This window comes from Pleurodeles waltl, chromosome 8 (assembly GCF_031143425.1).
Source record: "Pleurodeles waltl isolate 20211129_DDA chromosome 8, aPleWal1.hap1.20221129, whole genome shotgun sequence".
Lineage (NCBI taxonomy): Eukaryota > Metazoa > Chordata > Amphibia > Caudata > Salamandridae > Pleurodeles > Pleurodeles waltl.
Window position 1 is genome coordinate 1309823296 of NC_090447.1, and position 23596 is coordinate 1309846891.

Below are 23596 nucleotides of genomic sequence, written 5' to 3' on the forward strand. Positions count from 1 at the left end.
ACTACAATGAGGACATATTTTCTGAGTTCTCAAATAGTGACAAAGCATGTTTAAATTATATGCTATCTTTATGTACCAAAATGAATGTGTCCTTGTGTAATGTAACTGATGCTCATGTAAAGTACCCACACCTTTGGGTCAATCTGCGCTAAATCAAACTGCAAACAAAAACAAAAAAAATAAGTGTTTTGCACAATTCTGTCATTGGACTATACTTGGGCTACATTTGGGTGATCCATGTGCTACATCTGGGCACTTTTTTTGTCTGGTGGCCATCTTGGGAGACTTGTGTGTTATGAAGCTTCCTAATTTATTTGTTTACTGCAGTGTCCTCAGTAGAAAATGCTTTCAGTTTTTCACTTGAATCCAGCAAGACGGAGTCCAGATGTGCCACATTGTTGGCATAAATTCATAATGCTTCTACTCTAGTTGCTCATTAGAACACTGTAAGCTGCAGTCTGCTGCTAGTGTTGAAAGTGCATGTTTCAGCCCTCATGCCAGAACATTTTAATGAAACAGATGAGAAAGATATTTGAGAACTCACTTAAAATGTGTCCTACATTTTTATTCTACAGCACTAACCATACTTTCTATGACAAAATGAACCCCTTCATTTTGTTCCTATCTAAATTAAAGGTGTTACGTTTTACCAGTTTGATTCAATCAAGATGGCTTCAGGTGTGCCACACTTTTGTCATAAGTAAGTCTTCAGAACACTCTGGGAGGCTGTAGTAGAACACAATGGAATCAAAGGACAGGCTGCTCCTGTTGGAAGTACTTTTACTAAGAATGTCAGACTTCATTCTCATATGGCTGAGAAAGGTAATGTGAATTTACAGAAAATATACTCTCATTTTAGCTTCTGAAGCACCTTCCATCACCTCTATGGGAAAATTATGAGAAACCAGTTTTCTTTCAAACATGATTCATGAAATCCCATCAGGGTAACATAAACTTAAACACACCAAAATTCCTAACATGAGTATGGTACCATCAACAAATGATTTATTTTGCAACTAAAATTTGTTATCACCCTTTATGCGTTCTGCTTTTTGTGACCCTCAAAACCTGCCATTCACTACAATGCATTTCAATGGTGTGCTATCAAGAATATTGGTCCCAAGATGGCTGCCAGCACTTCATGGTTGCAGTGCCAACAGCCAATCAGATCTCACCATAAGATCTGTGCTTAGATTAGGCAAAAATATAAAAATGGGTATTTCCTTTAATTTTTCTTGATCTACTGAAAAGAATAATCTGCAGACCAAAAGCTACCTTTCTGTCAAATTTGCTGTAATTCCGTCTAGCGGTTCGGGCTCCAGGCATTTCTAAAGAATATATGGGAATTAACATGGTAAACACACCTTTTTTATTCCCCCCCCCCGCCCCTTGGCTCCCGCTTGACCGATCACCCAAAACTTCCCATGTACAACAAGACCATTGGGCAGATTTTTTAGGAAAATTTCACGAAGATTCTAAAAACGCTGGCACCATTTGCCGAATCTTGAATAACTTTTCCTGATGTTATCCAGAGCTTCACCTCTGGAGTGTGACTTGAGGGCTTTGCTCACCATGCAACTGATACATGTCTCCGAAAGTTCCAATAAGAAGAGTTCATCCACCTCAGCTCATTCCTGGAACGTTTTGGGGTGATCCATCGAGAGTGGGCTGAGAAAAAGGGGGAGTGACAAAACTCTTTTTCCTCCATGCCATTTTTCATGGGAAAACTGAACAGCGATACCGCAAAAACGGTTCAACTGAATTACCCGAAATATGTCAGAATCCTGGTCCAGAGTGCACTTTTTGTGATCTGGTGCAAATCTGCTCAGTGATTTTTGAGAAATTAACATTCAAAATATTTATATTTCAGGCAGCAGAGGATCCGAGGATCTAACAGATCAAGACAGATGATCTGATTTGCTGCCACCACATCAACAAAGATGTGGCAACAGTCATTTTAGGACTCGAAACTCAGTCCCATGTCCTGCAAAAATACATAAAAAAATATGCCCCCACCAACAAATTTTAAGGCCCTGGGGACCTCAGCCCAAAGGCAAATTGTCACTAAGTTGAGGGGGGTAGCTTGCCTTCCCGCCCTCATCCCTTGGGGCCGCTTTTATCAAAATTGGGAGAGAGGCACACGGAACCACCCTCCTGTTGTGGGTTCCTTGTGAAGAAAGGGGTTCTTTTTTTTTTTAAATGAGGAGACAAGAACTGTTTCTGTGCTAAATAGTCTATTAGATTTCTTTAATATTCTTTTCTGGGGCTTTCCAGGTGGAAACACAAAACTTTTCTCTTTCTTTTCTTACTAAACTGTTCTTTTAGTTTTCCTATCCTTTCATGCCTTTTTCTTCCTCTCTGGTTCTTCTCTATGCTTCTTATACGTTCAGATCTCCTGTTTACGATTCCATTCTTTATTCGCAGTCTCTTCTCTTTTCTTTTAGTTGATTTCTCTACTGTTTCGTTTTTTTCTTATTGTCCATGTCTCTTGATTCCTTTCGCTCACTCACTGTGTTTTCTTTCTTCTAGGTCGGTCGTTCCAGTTGCGGTGTGCGGCGTTGCGTGGGAAGAGAAGGATCGGGGAAAACCAGGTAAGTGTTTTGATTTGTTTACACCTGTCTTCCACAGTTATTGTCACAAAGGGGAAGGTGGGAAAAGGGTTTTGTTCAAGGAGCGTGCAGGGAGGGGGAAGTGAGTAGGACAAAGCAAATTAACCACGATGTCCGTGAAAGGTGCAGGGATCAGTGCGCCACACTTCACAGTGCTCCCAAGTGCCCGGTTCTCTTTCTCTCCCTCTCTCTACTCCTTTAGCACCCTTTATCCCTACGTCCACCAATAACCCCATGTGCCCGGAATACGGGTACGCACCTGAAGTAGCCACGTCCCTCCGGGGATGTGGCTGGGAGTTTCAGCGTTTCCAGTCAAAGGTGATGGGTCCTCGATTGCCTCTGCATGCCGGCACGCAGAGCTGGTTTGCTTTCATCATCGCTCCTCTCAGCTGCTGACTCCAAACGTTCGCAAAACGTTCCACTTGCTCTCTCGTCCTCTTCCCCTCCGTCTCTATTCCAATTCTTTCTGAGCGCGCCGTCTTCACAGTTCCGGTTTCCTTTTGGGTTATTCCCAAGCAGATATCCAGATTAACTTTCTAAGTACCGGCCCATTCCAAGGTACCCATGGGATATGCACACACCGGCCCCGTAGGTCCTTCGGATCACAGGGATGTTGTGACCCTGTTACACCTCCCTAAGCCTATTTTAGGGATTGTTTACTCCATTCTCTCGGAAGGACTATTTTTAGAGCACCTCCGTCCCCTAGCCTCATAGAGGCACTAGGGACCCTGATCCCCCCTGGCCATTTTTTTGAGGAGAAGCGGAGTAGTGGGCCAACTCTGCGAACCATAGATGATTGCTGCAGTGTCCCGGGAACTCCATTCCCTGGGACACTGCTGTGTTCCCGGCCAAGGAGAGGGTGGGCAGGGAAAATAAACTTTATCCCCTGGCCACACTCTCCAGGGAAGGGAACCCAACTTTGTTATCGGCAGCTGGGAGCAAAGGAAAATGCTGCGTCTCCCTGGGTGGGAGCAAAGTAAAAAAGCTGTCTCCCACCAGAACCACAATGGGCGATTGCTATAGAGCCAGCTGGGGACATTCGGGCACTGTGGCTCCCCTGTGGCCCCCAATGATGTTAGCTGTTGTGGGTGCCCCGGGTGGGCACCCACTTTCATCAAATAGCAGGCTTCCACTATGGATGCTGGCTAGGGAGTCGGATGGGGCTGTAGGGGCAATGAGGCTCTCCCTGCAGCCCTTAACGTTTTTGACTGTTGTGGGTGTTGCGGATGGGCACCCTCTTTAAAAAAATACTCAGCTCCCACTAGCATCGCCTGCGGGTGCTGGCGGAAAAGCCAGCAGGGGCCGGTGGCTGCCCTCAACTTAAAAAACAAAGGTGAGGGTGCCCCAGGTGAGCACCTATAAAAAATAGTAAACAATAATAATAAATGAGCGGTGCCCCTAAAAGGGACAGGAGTACCACCAATCATTTTTTTAATGTTGTGCAAGGCTGCAGGGAGCGCAGAAAACCCCTCCTCCACCCCCAACACCCAGCTACATAAAAAAACACAGTAAGACTCTTAGGTCATAGAATCCATGGCCATAGGAGAGCCCCCAATTTGTTTTTCAAAGAACTCCGAGTTGAAGCTGTATGCTCTTGAGCTGGAAAGCAAAGATCCATTGTGGTTAATTGCATGAATGTACTTTTTGGCCTACAAAATGTTTTAAAAAGACTCAAAGATGTTGAATTTTTAAAAAATGCATTATTAAAATGACAATCACTATTATTAAACATTGCAATGTGTGAACTTATGAAATATACATTTTATTTATAGTTATTGGTGACTTTTTGACAACACCAACAGGTCTGCTTTATATATGTTGATGTGTTGACCCCTACATAAAGTCAATAGGCTCAGCCACTTTTAGATTTTAGTATTTTAAGCCATTGGCAAAGCCAGTAGGTCTGCCTTACTTAAAATGACAGCGTTTATATTGTTACAAGGCATAGTCAGCCCTGTGGCAGTTGCAGGGAACTGGGAGGAGGAAGAATTACTTATGACATGTTCTATGACATCACTGGTAACATCACTGCAACAACGGAAATGTAATCCTTGAAAACAACACTGTGCATGCCAGAGGTGCGAGACACAGTTATTTTAAGGGATAAATTATAGCTACTTGAGATAACTGCAACTGGTGAATTTGAATGGTTTTGTTAGTTTGAAACAATATGTTTTATCTGAAATTTTCACCTAACTATAACGTCCCTTAATCCTTTGACTTAAGGGCAGATATCAAAGGTTACAGGATGTTATAGTTGAGTTCATGTTCAACCCACATAAAACCAGAGAAATTCAGCAGTTACAGTTATACTTATGTTAAGAAACTAGAACTCGTAGCCTAAAGTTACTTTCCTGTACAAGTTATAGTTTCTTCAGATAAGTGTGACTAACTATGACTACAACTGTTGCATTCCTATGGGTTTGTGTGGGTACAATATGAACCTAACTATAACATCCCTGTAACCTTTGCCTTTTTTCAGTGAATTTCAGTTTTTTTAATGTAAAGTAATATAGAAATACTACACATACACCAAACCCAACGCTACGCACAACCTTTTGCTGTGCACGGCATGGGTATGGTGTGTGAGTGGGTGATTTATTTTTCCACTGGGCTTTGGATCTGCGAGTATCCACATATCTGCAGAGGATCTGTGTCCCTAGATATCTATATTTTATTTCTCTTAATTACTCCAAAACTACTGAACAGATTTACTTCAAATAACAAAAAGAGATCTTTCAGCACCAAGATCTACCTTTCTGTCAAATTTGATGTAAATCCGTTCAGTGGTTCGGGCTGTAGTCTTGTTCGAAAATTGCTAAATCCCCATAGACATAACAAAGAGAAGAAGTGTTTTGGGACCGCCCCCTTTTTCTCGGCTCCTGCTTGATGAATCACCCCAAACCTTTCCAGACAGCAGCTAAACTGATTAGTGTATCAGTTTTGAAAATGTCTTGAAGATTTGGCAAACTGTGCCCAAATTATTAGCAAAACAAAAAATGCTTTGTCTATGGGAAGAGTTGGTCCTAACTATAAGGGGGGTAGATAGGGTTTGTGGGTATGTGCAGTTATAGTTGAGATGAAAAGCCTTTTTTTTTTTTTTTTTTTTAGTTTGCCTTCACATTTTGAGCTCTTGAATGGATTTTCATGAAATTTGTCAACCTACTATCAGATTAGATCTGGCAAGCCAAGTTTGACCATTCAAGATCGGAAAAAAGCTAGGGGTGTGGGGAGGAAAAATAAGTGTTTTCCCATTTTATCTCCCATAGGAAATTTTGCTCCTGCCTACAGCTTGAACCACTAAATGTATTTACACCATACTTGGCATGTAAGTAGAACTTTACTCAGAAAGCATGCTTTGTTGGTTAGGTGTAAGTCAGTAGTTTTTGACATAAAAGCATTTTAAAAAGTTGCCAAGCAGACTTTAAAGTATTAATATTTTTATATACACCAGAAATTTAACTTATAAATCCTGTCAACCCCAGAAGTGACCAAACACAAGGCAGAGTTCTGGGGCAGCATGAATTTAATTACCTCTCCTATAATATGTTTTCCATTGATGAAAGCTTCAAATCCGCACACAGCTGCTGTGCTATCCAGAGGAAAGACATATTTTGCCTCAATGGGGACTGTGCTTCGATTTGTGTATCTTTGAAAAACCACAACCTACAATAAAAAAAGAATCCAATTATGATAATGTAATAACAAGCACCCAAAATGTATGCACATTTGTTTGTAGTTTTATACGGGGCGAACAAAATCACTGGGTATCAGAGAAAGTTATGTTATCAAAGGTTTTTGGATACCAAATTTTAGGACAGACTGCTGCCCTAGTTTAGTATTAAAAAAATGCAACATTAGATAATTAAAATGCTTATTTAATTGAGTATTAAGAACTGACCTCAACACACACTTTGAATAGTTGCAAGCCAGCAAGCTTCATGTGTACTAGCTAGCTCTATTGATAAAGCTACCTGCATTTGTCAATGAAGACTCTACTTTGCACCTTGCATTTCTTATCTCAAACATGTTTCGATTGGAGGCTACAAATCAGATTTTGCATTTGTGTCTAAATTACTTGGTGGGGTTGTGGTTCATCTAACAGTTGCTCATCGGTGTCCAAGCAACAAGTTATGTTTTAAAACTCATAACCTAATTCAACCATATAGGAAGACACATAGGAAATAAGAAAAATCCTTTTGAACAACTCTGCTCACGTTATATACCAATGTGATGCTTTACTACATTATAAGCAACCTTGGATTACCAACAGTCTATATATCTGTTTAAGGGGCATCACGTATGGTGGATAGAATAAAAATCAAGAACCTCATCTTATAATATCTATATCATTCACCATCATAAACATTTCCACACTACAGTAAAAGAAGGCTTAATCTCATGATATATCTGATTTTATTTATTAGACTCTCTCTTGCCATCTGCTTATAAAAACTTCTGCCAATTTGTGAAAGGATTCAAAGTGGTGTTTGTTTACATCACAAAATGGTGTACAGGTGGTATCATGTCTTTCTTTGCGACGGTCCTCCAACGCATACAGTGTGAAACCTTTTAACTCTCAAATGCTAGATAATACTTAAACAGAATAATAATAATAATAACAATAACAAAAGCAACAACAATAAGAAACATAATAATGTAGTTTGTAATAATAAAATAACCTCGACATATGTTTGCAGTGTTTCATACCACAGTTGAAAACACTCTGCATAACGTGTTAATATTACTCAGTTTAATAGTACTCAAATTATTAACTTTTGAATGATGAAAGGCAGACTTCCCTGTCCGAGGGGCCATTTATGAGACATGTGGGCCGTAGCAGATTTAAGAAGGGACGACATGGCGAAGGAGGATAACTGTTATATGAATGAGCCTTTGGGCAGTGGGGCACGATTTTCAAACGTTACAAAAAAAAGACCAACATTTGCTCCCATAGAGTTCTCCTGCAAAACTGTGACAGTTGTTGTTACTCAGGAGTAGTCACATGCCTAGCACTAAAGCAATTACTATGAATAAATCTATCCTGAGTGTGCATTTGCCCACATAAACCTCCTTTATGTTTATCTATACAGAGATTATTTTTATCCACGGAGAAACTTCTGCTCATGAACCCTGATAAAATAGGGGGTTCTCTCCTGATTATCTGCCCAAACAATTCTGGGCACTAGAGAAAAAGTTATTCACCTGTTGTAACTATCTTTCTGGTGGATACTTTATCTACCTGCAGATTCCTCACCTGCAGAATAAACACATGCATCCGACTGGATATGCGAACTTCAAAGCTCATAAGATGCTGGTAGAAGGTGCTGCCTTCATATCGACAACAGAAGTGAGATCTGATTATGTCACCTAAGCCATATAGCACACCCCCCTGGTGCAACAACATCTGTTTCCACCCATTTTTCCAAGCCTTGGGGGCCAGTGGAGGGACTGGCACCAAACAATGAGTAATGCAGTACTAAACTTGAATAGGGACCTTATTAATCTTTCCCTATAACACAATCATTAAATGTGGAGGTGGGTGAGAATAGTGAGGAATCTCCAAGTAGAGTATCGACCAGACAGATTGTTACTGCAGGTTAGAAACTTTTTCTTTGTCTGATGAATACGTTAACCTGCTAATTCCTCACCTGTAGAACAGAATCCCAAACAGTACCCTTTTTTAGAAGAGATTAAATAAGGAAGACTTGCAAAATGGATCTGGCAAAGGGACCACCGCTACACAATTTGGAATCCAATCAGTAAAGCATAGTGAAAGTGTGCAGGGATATCTATGTAGCCGCCTTTCAGGTTTCTTTGATCCAAGCTCATCTGGCAAGGGCTGAGGACAATGATTTGGCTCTGGTGGAATGAGCCCTAATGTCTTCTGGGTTTTTTCTTCTGCATAACAGGTCATGATGTAAAGAATAATCCATTTAGACAGCATCCACTTCTGCAATGCTTTGTCTTTCTTTAAACCACACTATCCAACGAAGAGTTGGTCATCCAGTCATATGTCTGTGGTACAGTATAGGTGGAAGCTTACCGTCCACCTTGTATCCTGTGAAGCCATTCCTCTTCCTCCTTCGTTGGCATGAAAAACAATGTTTGAAGGGTAATGGACTGGCTTAAAAAGTGTCACCACCTTAGACAGGAAGGCAGCCCTGGTTTGCAACACTAATTTGTCAGGAGAAAAGGATGTCAATGGTGGGTGGGTGCTCAGGGCTTGCAATTCACTGACTCACCTCGCCAAGGTGAAGGCCACCAAACCACTGTACCATTGATAACAACTGCACCTGTGGAGGGACTCAAACAGAGACCCCATCAATAAAGTGAAAATGAGACTGAGGCCCCACTGGGGCGTAACAACGGGAGCTGGCAAGCACGGATTGTTTACCCTTTCTCCCCCACCCCCGAAGAACTGTATCACAGCAAGAGATATTAGCAAGGAAGGGTGATGTCAGAGACAGGCAAACACCAGCAACAGCTATGGGGCCCTCACCTATGGCACAAGACTCTTGGGCCTTGCCCCACTCCAATTCCTGCTGTAAAGAACTTGGGATTCTTGTTACATAGCAAGCTTTCAATGAATACCCAGATCACCAAGCTAGCGGCTGCCTGCTTTGGAAAACTCAGATGGATGAGAAAGATTCTTGGTTGCCTACCATTCCCAGTGCAATGATACAAGCACTGATTCTTTCCTGACTGGATTATGGAAACATTTAGGGGGTCATTCCAACCTGGCGGTCGGTGTTAAAGCGGCGGCTAACCCGCCAACAGGCTGGCGGTAAAAAAAATTGAATTCTGACCCTGGCGGAAACCGCCAACAGAGACCGCCACTTTAACACTTCGACCGCCACGGCGGGACAAACAAACAGCGCAGCGGTCATCGCCAACAGACAGGCGGGAGACAATGTACCGCCCACCCTATCACAACCCACCGATCCGACACCTTTTCCGGGGCGGTAGCCCCGCCAATAAAAACACGGCGGAAACAGATATTTCGAACGGAAAACGCTCACCTCCATACACCCCACGAGGAATCTGGACAGCATGGAACCCAAACTACACATCCTCCCAGCTATTGTATTCCTGCTCCTCTACCAGGAGCACGAATGCCGGCGCAGAAGACAACGTGAGTACTGCACCTACGACACAGGGGAGGGGGAGGCAAAAAATTACGGGGACACACATACGCGACACACCCACCCCCACCCTCACCCACTACAACACACACATCAATGCATAGCAACAACTCAGAGTTACACCCCCAAACCCCCCGGAAGAATGCAAATACAAAAGGAAATGATTATGAAATTTGGATTATATTGTTAGGCTGAGTATAAAATATATCAAACATCTATAACTATATATATATAAATTGTCCTGTCCGATATGTGTATCAGCCATTGTTCGTGGGCCACTGGGCCAAAACACATGGGCAAAGCCCACACAGGATACCTGACTCCAATGGAGAGAACACTGCAGGGGCATCAGATAGGAGAACTACAGGCACCTCAGGGGGAAGGGAAGGGGGGGCACCTCAGCCAGATGAGTCCACAACGCCAGATCCACTCTACAGTGGGTAGGTTGCCCACTGTGCCATCCTGGGGAGTGCAAAGCCACAGTCTCTCAAGTCTCTACAGTGGGTGGGTTGCCCACTGTGCCATCCTGGGGAGTGCAAAGCCACAGTCTCTCAAGTCTCTACAGTGGGTGGGTTGCCCACTGTGCCATCCTGGGGAGTGCAAAGCCACAGTCTCTCAAGTCTCTACAGTGGGTGGGTGCCCACTGTGCCATCCTGGGGAGTGCAAAGCCACAGTCTCACAAGTGGATGACAGACTCCACTGGTTCTGAAGGGGGACTAGTGCCCAGAGTGCTTCGTGCAGCCCTGCCCGACACAGATGCGGGCCTGCCCCTTCCGCCAATGGGCCAGCGGTTCATGAGATGAAGGGCCCAGTTCAGCGTTGCTTTAGACAGCGGTGCCCAGCGGAGCGGTGCTTGAGATGAAGGGCCCAGTTCAGCGGTGCTTGAGATGAAGGGCCCAGTTCAGCGGTGCTTGAGATGAAGGGCCCAGTTCAGCGGTGCTTGAGATGAAGGGCCCAGCGGAGCGGTGCTTGAGACGGCGGTGCCCAGCGGAGCGGTGCTTGAGATGAAGGGCCCAGCGGAGCGGTGCTTGAGATGAAGGGCCCAGCAGAGCGGTGCTTTAGACAGCAGTGCCCAGCGGAGCGGTGCTTCAGATGAAGGGCCCAGCGGAGCGGTGCTTGAGATGAATGGGCCCAGCGGAGCGGTGCTTGAGATGAAGGGCCCAGCGGAGCGGTGCTTGAGACGGCGGTGCCCAGCGGAGCGGTGCTTGAGATGAAGGGCCCAGCGGAGCGGTGCTTGAGATGAATGGGCCCAGCGGAGCGGTGCTTGAGATGAAGGGCCCAGCAGAGCGGTGCTTTAGACAGCAGTGCCCAGCTGAGCGGTGCTTCAGATGAAGGGCCCAGCGGAGCGGTGCTTGAGATGAATGGGCCCAGCGGAGCGGTGCTTGAGATGAAGGGCCCAGCAGAGCGGTGCTTTAGACAGCAGTGCCCAGCGGAGCGGTGCTTCAGATGAAGGGCCCAGCGGAGCGGTGCTTGAGATGAATGGGCCCAGCGGAGCGGTGCTTGAGATGAAGGGGCCAGCAGAGCGGTGCTTTAGACAGCAGTGCCCAGCGGAGCGGTGCTTCAGATGAAGGGCCCAGCGGAGCGGTGCTTGAGATGAATGGGCCCAGCGGAGCAGTGCTTAAGATGAAGGGCCCAGCGGAGCGGTGCTTGAGATGAAGGGCCCAGCGGAGCAGTGCTTGAGATGAAGGGCCCAGCGGAGCGGTGCTTGAGATGAAGGGCCCAGCGGAGCGGTGCTTGAGATGAAGGGCCCAGCGGAGCATTGCTTTAGACAGCGGTGCCCAGTGGAGCGGTGCTTGAGATGAAGGGCCCAGCGGAGAGGTGCTTGAGATGAATGGGCCCAGCGGAGCGGTGCTTGAGGTGAAGGGCCCAGCGGAGCGGTGCTTGAGATGAAGGGCCCAGCGGAGCGGTGCTTGAGATGAAGGGCCCAGCGGAGCGGTGCTTTAGACAGCGGTGCCCAGCGGAGCGGTGCTTGAGATGAAGGGCCCAAGCGGAGCGGTGCTTGAGATGTAGGGCCCAGCGGAGCGGTGCTTGAGATGAAGGGCCCAGCGGAGCGGTGCTTGAGATGAAGGGCCCAGCGGAGCGGTGCTTGAGATGAAGGGCCCAGCGGAGCGGTGTTTGACTTGAAGGGCCCTGTTGAGCGGTTCTTGACTAGAAGGGCCCTGTTCAGCGGTGCTTGAGACGGCGGTGCCCTGTTCAGCAGTGCTTGAGACGGCGGTGCCCTGTTCAGCAGTGCTTGACTTGAAAGGCCCTGTTCATCGGTTCTTGACTAGAAGGGCCCTGTTCAGCGGTGCTTGAGACGGCGGTGCCCTGTTCAGCGGTTCTTGACTTGAAGGGCCCTGTTCATGGTTCTTGACTTGAAGGGCCCTGTTCAGCGGTGCTTGACTTGAAGGGCCCTGTTCAGCGGTGCTTGACTTGAAGGGCCCTGTTCAACGGTGCTTGACTTGAAGGGCCCTGTTCAGCGGTTCTTGACTTGAAGGGCCCTGTTCAGCGGTTCTTGACTTGAAGGGCCCTGTTCAGCGGTGCTTGAGACGGCGGTGCCCTGTTCAGCGGTGCTTGACTTGAAGGGTCCTGTTCAGCGGTTCTTGACTAGAAGGGCCCTGTTCAGCGGTGCTTGAGACGGCGGTGCCCTGTTCAGCGGTGCTTGACTTGAAGGGCCTTGTTCAGCGGTTCTTGACTAGAAGGGCCCTGTTCAGCGGTGCTTGACACAGCGGTGCCCTGTTCAGCGGTGCTTGACACAGCGGTGCCCTGTTCAGCGGTGCTTGAGACGGCGGTGCCCTGTTCAGCGGTTCTTGACTTGAAGGGCCCTGTTCAGCGGTTCTTGACTTGAAGTGCCCTGTTCAACGGTGCTTGACTTGAAGGGCCCTGTTCAGCGGTGCTTGACTTAAAGGGCCCTGTTCAGCGGTGCTTGACTTGAAGGGCCCTGTTCAGCGGTTCTTGACTTAAAGGGCCCTGTTCAGCGGTGCTTGACTTGAAGGGCCCTGTTCAGCGGTGCTTGACTTGAAGGGTCCTGTTCAGCGGTGCTTGACTTGAAGGGCCCTGTTCAGCGTTTCTTGACTAGAAGGGCCCTGTTCAGCGGTGCTTGAGACGGCGGTGCCCTGTTCAGCAGTGCTTGAGACGGCGGTGCCCTGTTCAGCGGTTCTTGACTTGAAGAGCCCTGTTCAGCGGTTCTTGACTTGAAGGGCCCCTGTTCAGCAGTGCTTGACTTGAAGGGCCCTGTTCAGCGGTGCTTGACTTGAAGGGCCCTGTTCAGCGGTGCTTGACTTGAAGGGCCCTGTTCAGCGGTGCTTGACTTGAAGGGCCCTGTTCATCGGTTCTTGACTTGAAGGGCCCTGTTCAGCGGTGCTTGACTTGAAGGGCCCTGTTCATCGGTTCTTGACTTGAAGGGCCCTGTTCAGCGGTGCTTGACTTGAAGGGCCCTGTTCAGCGGTTCTTGACTTGAAGGGCCATGTTCAGCGGGGCTTGACTTGAAGGGCCCTGTTCAGCGGTTCTTGACTTGAAGGGCCCTGTTCATCGGTGCTTGAGATGAGTGTCCAGGTCAGCAGATCCGGCCATGGCATGGATGTCACTCGCCACCTGACATGTGGCTGGCGGGGCCTTCCTGCCCATCTGTCTTTTCGCTTGCGGGGCCCTCCTGGGCTGCAGTACCGGGCCTGTGGGTGTCCTCCTGCACACCTGGAATGGGGCTGGTGGGGCCCTCCTGGGCAGCTGGCCTGCTGCCGGACTTGTCGGGCGTACTGCCCTTGCCACCCTTCCCTGCTCATCTGTGGCCCTTTCCACCCTTTGGCGGTGTGCCAGGTGGCACCCCACTTCCTGACAGAGCCAGGGTAGGGATTTTGGAGCCTGCTGTCTTTGGCCTCTCGCGTCGGGCACTGGCAATTTTTGCTTGCTTTTCCGGGGGTGGGCTGGCCGTGTCTTGGCTCCTAGCCGAACTAGCTGCCCTTGAGGGTGGGGGACTCCAAAGTCCTTGGACAATTGTCTTTATAGGTCCCGGTTTTGTGGTGGCTGAGGTGCTGATTGGAGTCTTATGAGATGGACGGGGTGGGGGAGTTGTTGGAAAGAGGTCAAATTTGGAAAGGAAAAGAAATTTAGAAAGAGAGGGATGGGTAGGTGTAGTGGGTATGGGAGTGGAGGAAGAGGATGTGGTTGTAGGAGAGTGAAGTCTGGTGTCTTTGGGTGCAGGTGCTGGAGGCTGTCGTGAGGTGGATGGCTGTTGGATGGGTGGCTGCCTGCGTTTGTGTGGTTTGGAAGAGGGGGTGACAGACACACTGGGAGAGGACACAGGGGACGTGTAAATGGTAGTGGGGGTGGTGACTGCACGTGTGCGGAGTGTTCTGGTGGGTGTGCTGGTGATGGACGTAGTGGCTGAAGATGTTGTGCATGCAAGTGTGAGTGGAGACGTCACAGGGAGGGAGGAGGGAGACGAGGAGGAGGGGGACAGAGAGGAGGCAGTGGCTGTTGGTATGTCTGCATGTGGATGTTGCTTGTGTGAATGCTTGTGTGATGTGTGGTGCTTATGTCTGGATGAGCTTCCCTTGGGTGTTGAGGTGTGTGCAGGCTGGTCTGATGGTGTGTCTAGGATAGGCAGAGGTACAGGGGTTTGGGTCTGGGTGGAGGAAGTTGGAGGGGGGAGGCTAGAGACAGGGACAATGGCTGCCGTCAGTGCTGAGGCCAGAGCGTTGAACGATCGCTGATGGGCAGCCTGACCAGAATGAATGCCCTCCAGGTATGCATTACTCTGGTGCACCTCCCTTTCTACACCCTGGATGGCATTCAAAAGGGTAGACTGCCCAACAATGATGGTCCTCAGGAGGTCAATGACCTCCTCACTGAGGGCAGCAGAGGTGACAGGGGCAGGGCCTGAGGTGCCTGGGGCGAAGGAGATGCCCACCTTCCTGGGTGAGCGGGCACAGGGCGAACGCTGAGGGGCTGCTGGGAGGGCGGTACAGGTGCGCTGGGTGGCTGCTGTACCTGTTGTTGCGGGGGGCACGGATGTTGCCGCCACCACAAGGGAGCTCCCTTCAGAGGACGAGTCGCTGTCACTGACATCAGCACGTGTCCCCGCTGTGGAGCTCGCCCTCCATCCCACTGGTGTACTCAGAGTCCGTTGCATGGCCCTCCAGGGCCATGTGGGATGCAGCTCCCTCGTGCTCTGATGCCACTTCTCCTCCGCCTGATGATGCTAATGTACACATGAACAGGAAGACCACAAAAAAAGGGTGGGGGGGAGAAATAAAGACATGTTGAGTGCATGCATGGGCGACACCGTTGGCGGAGAGGACAGACACAGAAGCCCCCTGCACTACGCCGCGCACTTGGGGTACACTACTCAATCAGTGGGACATGGCCTACAAGCCTATGGACGACAACTGCACACATAGATGACACAGGGCCATGAATAGCTGTACTAGGCACCCTACAGAGGTGGGGGGCGGGGGCACAGGGCCATGCCTTATGGAGGGGCCTAGCCTACTGAAATCGCCCTGGCCTAGGGATACCCACAGCCCTCCTCCCCCACCCAGACACCTCCACTGCGCGCAAAGATAGCAGAATGTGCTTGTACTCACCCCCTTGTGTCTGCTGTGATGTCCTCACGCGCCCATCCAAATTGGGGTAGGCCACTGCCAGGATCCGGAACATCAGGGGGGTCAAAGTACGACTGGCACCCCTCCTACGTTGGGAGGCCATCCCCAGCTGAGCCTCCGCCGTCTTCCTGCTCCAGCGTCGGATGTCCTCCCACCTCTTCCGGCAGTGGGTGCCCCGTCTGTTGTGGACCCCCAGAGTCCGGACGTCCTTGGCGATGGCACGCCAAATAGCGACTTTCTGGTGGGCGCTGACCTATGTGACATGTACAGGGGGAGAAAAAAAATCATCACCTTCTGCATGCTCGATGTGAGTGGCCCCCCATCCCCACCCTTGCCATGTGACACATGCTCTCATCTGTCGTTTGATGCATGCCTCAATCGCTCCCCTCCCCACCATCTTTCATTCACCCCACTCAACACAGGCATTGGCCACAAAGCATGCTCCCAGTGTACTTACCTGTTGGTCTGGAGGACCGTAGAGTAGCGCATACTGGGGGAGGACCCCATCCACGAGTTTCTCCAATTGTTCAGAAGTGAAGGCAGGGGCCCTTTCCCCAGTCGCAGCAGCCATTGTCCCTTCCAGACCGAGGTCACAGCAGCACTTGCAGTATAGGTCCTCTCCTGTGGAAGATCAGGTATCGAGTGACTAAGCAGATAGAAAATGGCAGTCACGCCCGCGGCGGTGCGTACCGTGGCGGTGCGTACTGTGACCGCCGCCGCACATCGTCATTGGCTCCTGAAACCCATAGGGTTCAATGTTAACGAATGCGGCTTTGCGCCGCGGTCCTCGACCGCCTACCTCCACGGTGTGCCACTCCAGCGCATTGACCTCACATCCCACTGTCGCACTTCACAGGTCAGGCAGCCGCCATTTCAAGGGTCCACATGGCTTAATTTCTACTGTGTCACACATACCTAGGCCTTGCATCAACACTCATACAAGCCATTCAATGCATTGAGAATCGTGTTCTGTGCAAGCTGTGGGAACGTACCTGTGGGTTGATTGACTCTGTGCTCGCTGTTGTCCTTCATAGGCACCGTCCGCTGGGACATGCGAGGAGATGGAGGAATCTTCCCGTGTACAGACCGCTGGTGGACCTGTCGACAATGGAGGAACGACATGTCATGCTGACATACAGGCTTGACCGAGCCACTATACAGGAACTGTGTGCCCAGCTGGAGCCAGACCTGATGTCACCCATCCGCCAACCCACAGGGATCCCCCCTCTAGTGCAGGTGCTGTCAGTGCTCCATTTCCTAGCAAGTGGGTCATTTCAAACAACAGTGGCCATATCATCAGGGATGTCCCAGCCCATGTTTTCCAAGGTGTTGTCCAGAGTGTTGTCTGCCCTGCTCAAACACATGCGGAGCTACATAGTTTTCCCTGAGGTGGGGGATTTGCCTACCGTGAAGGGTGATTTCTATGCCCTTGGACATATTCCCAACATCATCGGTGCCACTGATCCCCCCCAGCAGGAGTGAACAGGTGTACAGGAACAGGAAGAGTTATTATTCCATGAATATCCAGGTGGTCTGTTTGGCAGACCAGTACATCTCCCATGTTAATGCCAAGTTCCCTGGCTCAGTGCATGACGCCTACATCCTGCGGAATAGCAGCATCCCGTATGTGATGGGTCAACTCCAGAGGCACCGGGTGTGGCTATTAGGGGACTCTGGTTACCCCAACCTTTCCTGGCTATTAACCCCAGTGAGGAATCCCAGGACCAAGGAGAGGAACGGTACAATGAGGCCCATGGGAGAACTAGGAGGGTGATCGAGCGAACCTTTGGCCTCCTGAAGGTCAGGTTTAGGTGCCTCCATATGACAGGTGGATCCCTAATGTACTCACCAAAGAAGGTGTGCCAGATCATCGTGGCCTGCTGTATGCTTCACAACCTGGCTTTGCGACGCCAGGTGCCTTTTCTGCAGGAGGATGGTCCAGATGGTGGTGTTGTAGCAGCTGTGGAGCCTGTGGATAGTGAAGAGGAGGAAGGCGAAGAGGACGACATAGAGAACAGGAACACAGTAATACAGCAGTATTTTCAATGACACACAGGTAAGAGTACACACCAGCATATTACATTTACTTAAAGACTCCTACCTCTCTACTGTCTGACTTTTTCCCCCAGTGTATGGTAACTGTGTTGTGACTTTCCCTTCCGTTTTTCAGATATGTGGGCCCCACTGCGTGACATCTGCTTTGTTTCCCCATGGACTACAGCTGTGTGACAGCGGTTTGTTGGCATCACAATGTGAATGAACATTTTGGCACGGTCATGTCTAATACATTTGTTCAAAATCACAGCCAGACTCCAGATTGTTTATGTGCAATAAGTGTGTTTATTCAAGTGCTCTAAATTGGATGGGTGGTTGCAAGTCGGTGAGGGGTGATGGTGGAGGATTGTCCATGGCAGAGTCCAGACTATCAGTATCACAGGTGCATTGTCCAAATGCCTGTGGGAAGTGGAGCAGGGGCAGTTTAAAGTTGGACAGGGTGACAATGTGGGTCAGTGGGATGACAATCAGGGCGGTATCCTTTGCTGGCGGGGGTCTTGACATCTTACTCTGTCTTCTACCTGGATTTCAGGGCCCGCTTGTGGGGTGGTTCTCCTTCTGCAGGGGGTGGGGTTCTGGTGGCCTGTTGGTCTTGTGTCGGGGCCTCCTGTCCACTAGCGCCGGCGGAGGTGGTAGGCAGTTCTTGGTCCATGCTAGTGTCAGGGGCCCTTTGTGGTGCCACAGTGTCCCGCAATGTGGTGACTACCTGATTCAGGGCCACTACGATGGTACCCATTGCAGAACTGATGTTTCTTAGTTCCTCCCTGAACCCCATATACTGTTGCTCCTGCAGAAGCTGGATCTCCTGAAACCTGGCCAGGACCGTCGCCATCGTCTCCTGGGAGTGGTGGTATGCTCCCATGATGGAGGAGAGGGCCCTTGTGGAGAGTGGGTTCCCTGGGCCTGTCCCCCCCCTGTCGCACAGCAGCCCTCCCAGTTCCCCTGTTTCTCTGGGCCTCCGTCCCCTGAACCGTGTGCCCACTACCACTGCCCCCAGGTCCCTGTGGTTGTTGGGGTGGTGGGTTAGCCTGGGTTCCCTGTAGTGTTGGACACACCGCTGATTGACGTGTCCTGGGGACAGAGGTATGGGCCTGCTGGGTGGGTGCTGTGCTGGTGTTCCCAGAGGGGGGAAGGTCTGCTGTGGCCTGTGGCTGTCTGAGGGGAACCGACTGTCCCGAGGTCCCAGATGGACCGGGCTGGTCATCTAGATCCAGGGAGACAGAGCTGCTGTCCTCACTGTGGGCCTCTTCTGGGGGTGGAGTGGACATTTGTGGACCCTCCTGCGCGGTGACCTGGCGTTCGGGTCCTGCAGGGGTACAAAAGTATGGTTATTGCTTCTGTGTGTGCCATGGCGTGCAATAGGTGGGGGCCCGTGTACCCCAGGGCTGGCATTCCTTTGTGGGGGCTGTTGTGACGGTGGTTTTGGGGGGGGGATGGGTTAGTGCAGTGGGCATGCCTTGGTGATGGGTGTCCATGCTTTGTGGTCGCATGCAGGGCCAGGTTTTGGGATGGGTGGGTTGTGATGGTGAGACATTTGCAGGGAGTAGGTGTAATGGGGGTGGGGGTGAGGGTGGGGGTATGAGTTGGCATGCTGGTGGGGTGGGGGGGGATGAAGTAGTGAAGATTTGACTTACCAGAGTCCATTCCTCTAGCTACTCCTGTGAGGCCCTCAGGATGCAGGATGTTCAAGACCTGCTCCTCCCATGCTGTAAATTCTGGGGGAGTAGGTGGGGGTCCGCCGCCAGTCCGCTGCACCGTGATGTTGTGCCTGGACAACATGGAACGCACCTTCCCCCGTAGGTCGTTCCACCGCTTCCTGATGTCGTCCCTATTTCTTGGGTGCTGTCCCACAGCGTTGACCCTGTCGACTATTCTGCTCCATAGCTCCATCTTCCTGGCAATGGTGGTGTGCTGCACCTGTGTCCCGAACAGCTGTGGCTCTACTCGTACAATTTCCTCCACCATGACCCTGAGTTCATCATCTGAGAACCTGGGGTGTCTTTGAGGTGCCATGGGGTGGTGTGGGTGATGTGTGGGGTGGTGTGTGTGGTGATAAGTGTGGTGATATGTAGTGGTGTGTGGTGTTTTGTGCGTGGAAGTTGTGTGGGTGATGGTGTTGTGTGCCTGTGGCTGCTAGTTTGTTGATGGTGGTGTCTCTCTCTCTGGCCTTCTCCCTGTATTTTTGGTCGTAGGGGTTTGTGGGTGATGTGGGTGTGTGCTTTATATTGTATTGGTTGTGTGGGAGTGGTGTGTGTATGTGTATCAGGTGTGTGTATTTTGAATTGTCCAATGTGACAGTGTTTTGTACAGGTATGTGTATTTCGAGCGCGGCGGTGTGTACCGCCAATGAAATACCGCGGTTGAAAGACCGCCGCGTGGATTCGTGTGTCGTGATAGTGTGGGCGTATTTCTGTTGGCGTGACAGTGGAGGTTTGGTCATCGCCAGTTTCTCGCTGCCCTTTGGTGTGGCGGACTTTTGTGGATGTCGGGATTTTGGCGGTTTGCCTGTTGTGGGTCAGAATGACCGTGGCGGTTTACCGCGACCTGTGTCCCGAACAGCTGTGGCTCTACTCGTACAATTTCCTCCACCATGACCCTGAGTTCATCATCTGAGAACCTGGGGTGTCTTTGAGGTGCCATGGGGTGGTGTGGGTGATGTGTGGGGTGGTGTGTGTGGTGATAAGTGTGGTGATATGTAGTGGTGTGTGGTGTTTTGTGCGTGGAAGTTGTGTGGGTGATGGTGTTGTGTGCCTGTGGCTGCTAGTTTGTTGATGGTGGCGTCTCTCTCTCTGGCCTTCTCCCTGTATTTTTGGTCGTAGGGGTTTGTGGGTGATGTGGGTGTGTGCTTTATATTGTATTGGGTGTGTGGGAGTGGTGTGTGTATGTGTATCAGGTGTGTGTATTTTGAATTGTCCAATGTGACAGTGTTTTGTACAGGTATGTGTATTTCGAGCGCGGCGGTGTGTACCGCCAATGAAATACCGCGGTTGAAAGACCGCCGCGTGGATTCGTGTGTCGTGATAGTGTGGGCGTATTTCTGTTGGCGTGACAGTGGAGGTTTGGTCATCGACAGTTTCTCGCTGCCCTTTGGTGTGGCGGACTTTTGTGGATGTCGGGATTTTGGCGGTTTGCCTGTTGTGGGTCAGAATGACCGTGGCGGTTTACCGCGACCGCTGCGGTGTTATGGCGGTCTTCTGTCTGGCGGTAAGCGCCTTTTACCGCCGAGGTTGGAATGACCCCCTTAGTATCTTGGTGTTACAAAGGGTGCTCTCAAATTACTGCAGCTAGTTCTGAATGCTGCCACAAGGATACTAAACCTGCCAAAATTCACCTCTACATCTAAGCTTTTGCACGAACTCCACTGGCTGAGGGTGGAAAAAATAATTTATTTCAAAACATTATGATGCATGCACAAAATAAGGGCAAATGAAGGCCCTAAGTATCTTGGATACCTGGTGTCTCCCTACAGAACTTTCTTCGATCCAGCAACGCCAACCTTTTCTAAATTCTGAGAGTAATAAGAACTCACCAAGGAGGGTGGCATTCTCCTATCTAGGTCCAAACTATGGAACACAATGCCACAGTCACTGAGATCCTGTTAGTCTCTTAATATTTCGAAAACAATTAAAACCTGGCTTTGCCAATCAATTATTCCACCACTCTCTGATAATGTACCATTTGAAGGCCTAACAGAGGGAAACCCACTGCGGGTATCTCCGTGCTTTACAAAACTATAATAATAAAAATGACACAGTCAAATACCATTTTACAGTACCTATAGCACACATCCTTTGAGCTAGGGAGAGTAAGAAGTGTGGAATCTGAGGAAAACAGGTCTGAAAAGGGTCCACGTTGCTGTCTGCGCACCATAACCCTAAATCGTTCCATCTCCTAGAATACACAGATTTTGTGGCGAAGTGACAAGCTGATATGATTAGGTTCATCACCGCTGAAGTCAGTTGAAAGGAGCTTAAATGGCCCGTTCAATCTACAGGTAGGAAGGGGGGCCTCAGAGATTGGGGTGCAGTACCATTGCCTGTGACTGTGAAGAAGGTCCAGTATGAATGAAAGCTTGAACTGGGGGCATGGGAAAAACCACTGAAGTTCCACATACCACACCCTCGTTTGACCAATCTGGGGCATTCAGAATTATTGGGCCTGGTCTTGGTGAATCTTTCCCAGAACTCGCGGAGTCAAGGGTATAGGGGGAAATGCATAGCCCAGATGAAAGTTCCACTTTAACTGAAACGTGTCCCTCACGCTCCCCTCAACGGATACTAGAGGGCACACAACTGCTGTCATTCAGCATTTTCCAAAGAGGCAAACAAGTCGACCTGAGAAGCGCTCTACTTGTCCTGGGCTATCTGCAGCAGAAGACACCACTCATAATCGACAAGATGATACCGGCTCAGGCTTTCTGCTTCGACATTTAGAAACCCCCCCGGTGATGGTTGTTAACCAGATCCATTGATCATGCGCCTAAAACCACAACATCAAGGATTTAAGGTAAAACAGTTGAGGCCTTACTCCTCCTTGCTTGTTCATGCACCACATCACTGTTGTATTGTCTGTCAAGATCTGGACAGACCGACCTTGAAAGGAGGGGAGGTAGGCCTTGAGTGCCGGCTGAATCACCAGATTGATATGAAGCGTATGCTCTTATGGACACCAAAGGCCTCTGATCCCCAGATCCTCTAGAGGAGCCCCCCACCCTAGAATAGAGGCATCTGTCTCTCCTGTGGCCTTGGTCTGAGGGGGACTGAAGGCCATCCAGGTTCATCTTATTTCCCCACCAAGCCACGTCCGCTGCAACACTTGGGGAGACCACAATGGTGTCTGACAGCTCACTTTCATGCTGAAAACATTGCCTGCGAAGGCATCACTGCTGAGCCCTCATATACGAACAAGCATGCATGACCAGTAGTAGGCAGGAAGCTAGCAGACCTAGGAGGCGCAAACCCTTCAGGACTAGAACTTGCGTGAGTTCCAAAAAGAATGACAAGCATTCTCTCAGGGGAAGGGAAGGCACAGAAAAGGGTAGTGCCCAGTACCGACCCTATGGACAGGAGGCTGTGGGAGGGCTCTAGGTGAGATTCAGGTCACTTGACTGAAAAGCCCAGGTTGGACAGGAATGAGACTGCTGACTTCAGGTGATGCTTCATAATATCCAGCAATCGGACTTTGAACAGCCAGTCATTCATGTATGGAAAGATGGGAATGTCCAACCTTAAGAGATGGCCCGCAACCACTGCGATTACCCTGGAGAAGATATGAGGTGCTGATGTCAAACCAAAAGGGAGTACCGCAAACTGGCAATGCATGGAACTCACCTCAAAGGCAAGTACTTAAGATGACACAGCAGGACCAGAATGTGTAAATACACGTTCTGCAGGTCGAGAGACACCATTGAGTCTCCTGCTTTCAAAACCAAGAAGACATGAGCTAGGGTCAATGTGTTGAACTTCCCTTTCCAGGTGAAAAAATTCAAGGTCCAGGATTGGATGTAGACCAACACCCTTATTGGGAACAAGAAAATATCAAGAGTAATATCCCTGCCCACTTTCCTGCTTTGGTACTAATTCCACAGCTCTTTCAGGAGTGCTGTCACTTTTTGCTGCAGGATGAAAAGGTGATGTGCTGGAAGAGAAGACGTTGAGGGAGAGATGGGGGAGGAGCCTGGAGGAAGGGGAGGGAATAACTCCTTTCTATGATTTGAAAAACCCACAGATCTGGCAGAAAGGAGGACACCTGTATTCCCACAGGCTCTTTGTTGCCATGGAGAATCGAACAAAACCTGTGGTGTTATGGAGGAAGAGGAGGAAGCTTGCTGGAGGGTTCCACAGCCCTTATCTCTGACTCTACCCCATACTGCCTCACCAGAGGAATCTGGGATTGTCGAGCCTGGAAATGGAAGGACTGATGCTGATGAAAGGAAAATTCCCTAGCAAATCCCTAAAAGCGCTGAAACAGACAGTAGTCCCTTAGTGGCTGTTGCAGTCCAAAAGATCAAGCTGTGGCCTTGCTTGCTTTAAAATTCTCCGAGGCAGTGCCAACTGTATCCTCAAACCGGTGTTATCCATTGAAACGGAGGTCAATCTGGTTGGCTTGCACATTGGATGTAAAACCTCAAGTCCGAAGCCAGGCAAATGATGCAGATTCCCCATGGCATGCACCACAGAATCTGCTGTGTCCAGGCCAGATTTGA

At 49.5% G+C, this 23596-nt stretch overlaps 1 protein-coding gene across 4 annotated transcripts in view; it reads right to left on the minus strand.

Annotated features, from left to right (window-relative positions):
* PARP4 (poly(ADP-ribose) polymerase family member 4) overlaps positions 1 to 23596 on the minus strand; it is a 1744976-nt gene that overhangs the window by 1345102 nt on the left and 376278 nt on the right. For all 4 annotated transcript variants that reach the window (XM_069202293.1, XM_069202292.1, XM_069202291.1 and 1 more), the window contains exon 16: positions 6144 to 6275. In XM_069202293.1, the coding sequence (XP_069058394.1) occupies positions 6144 to 6275 (132 nt within the window). The remainder of the gene's footprint in view (positions 1 to 6143; positions 6276 to 23596) is intronic.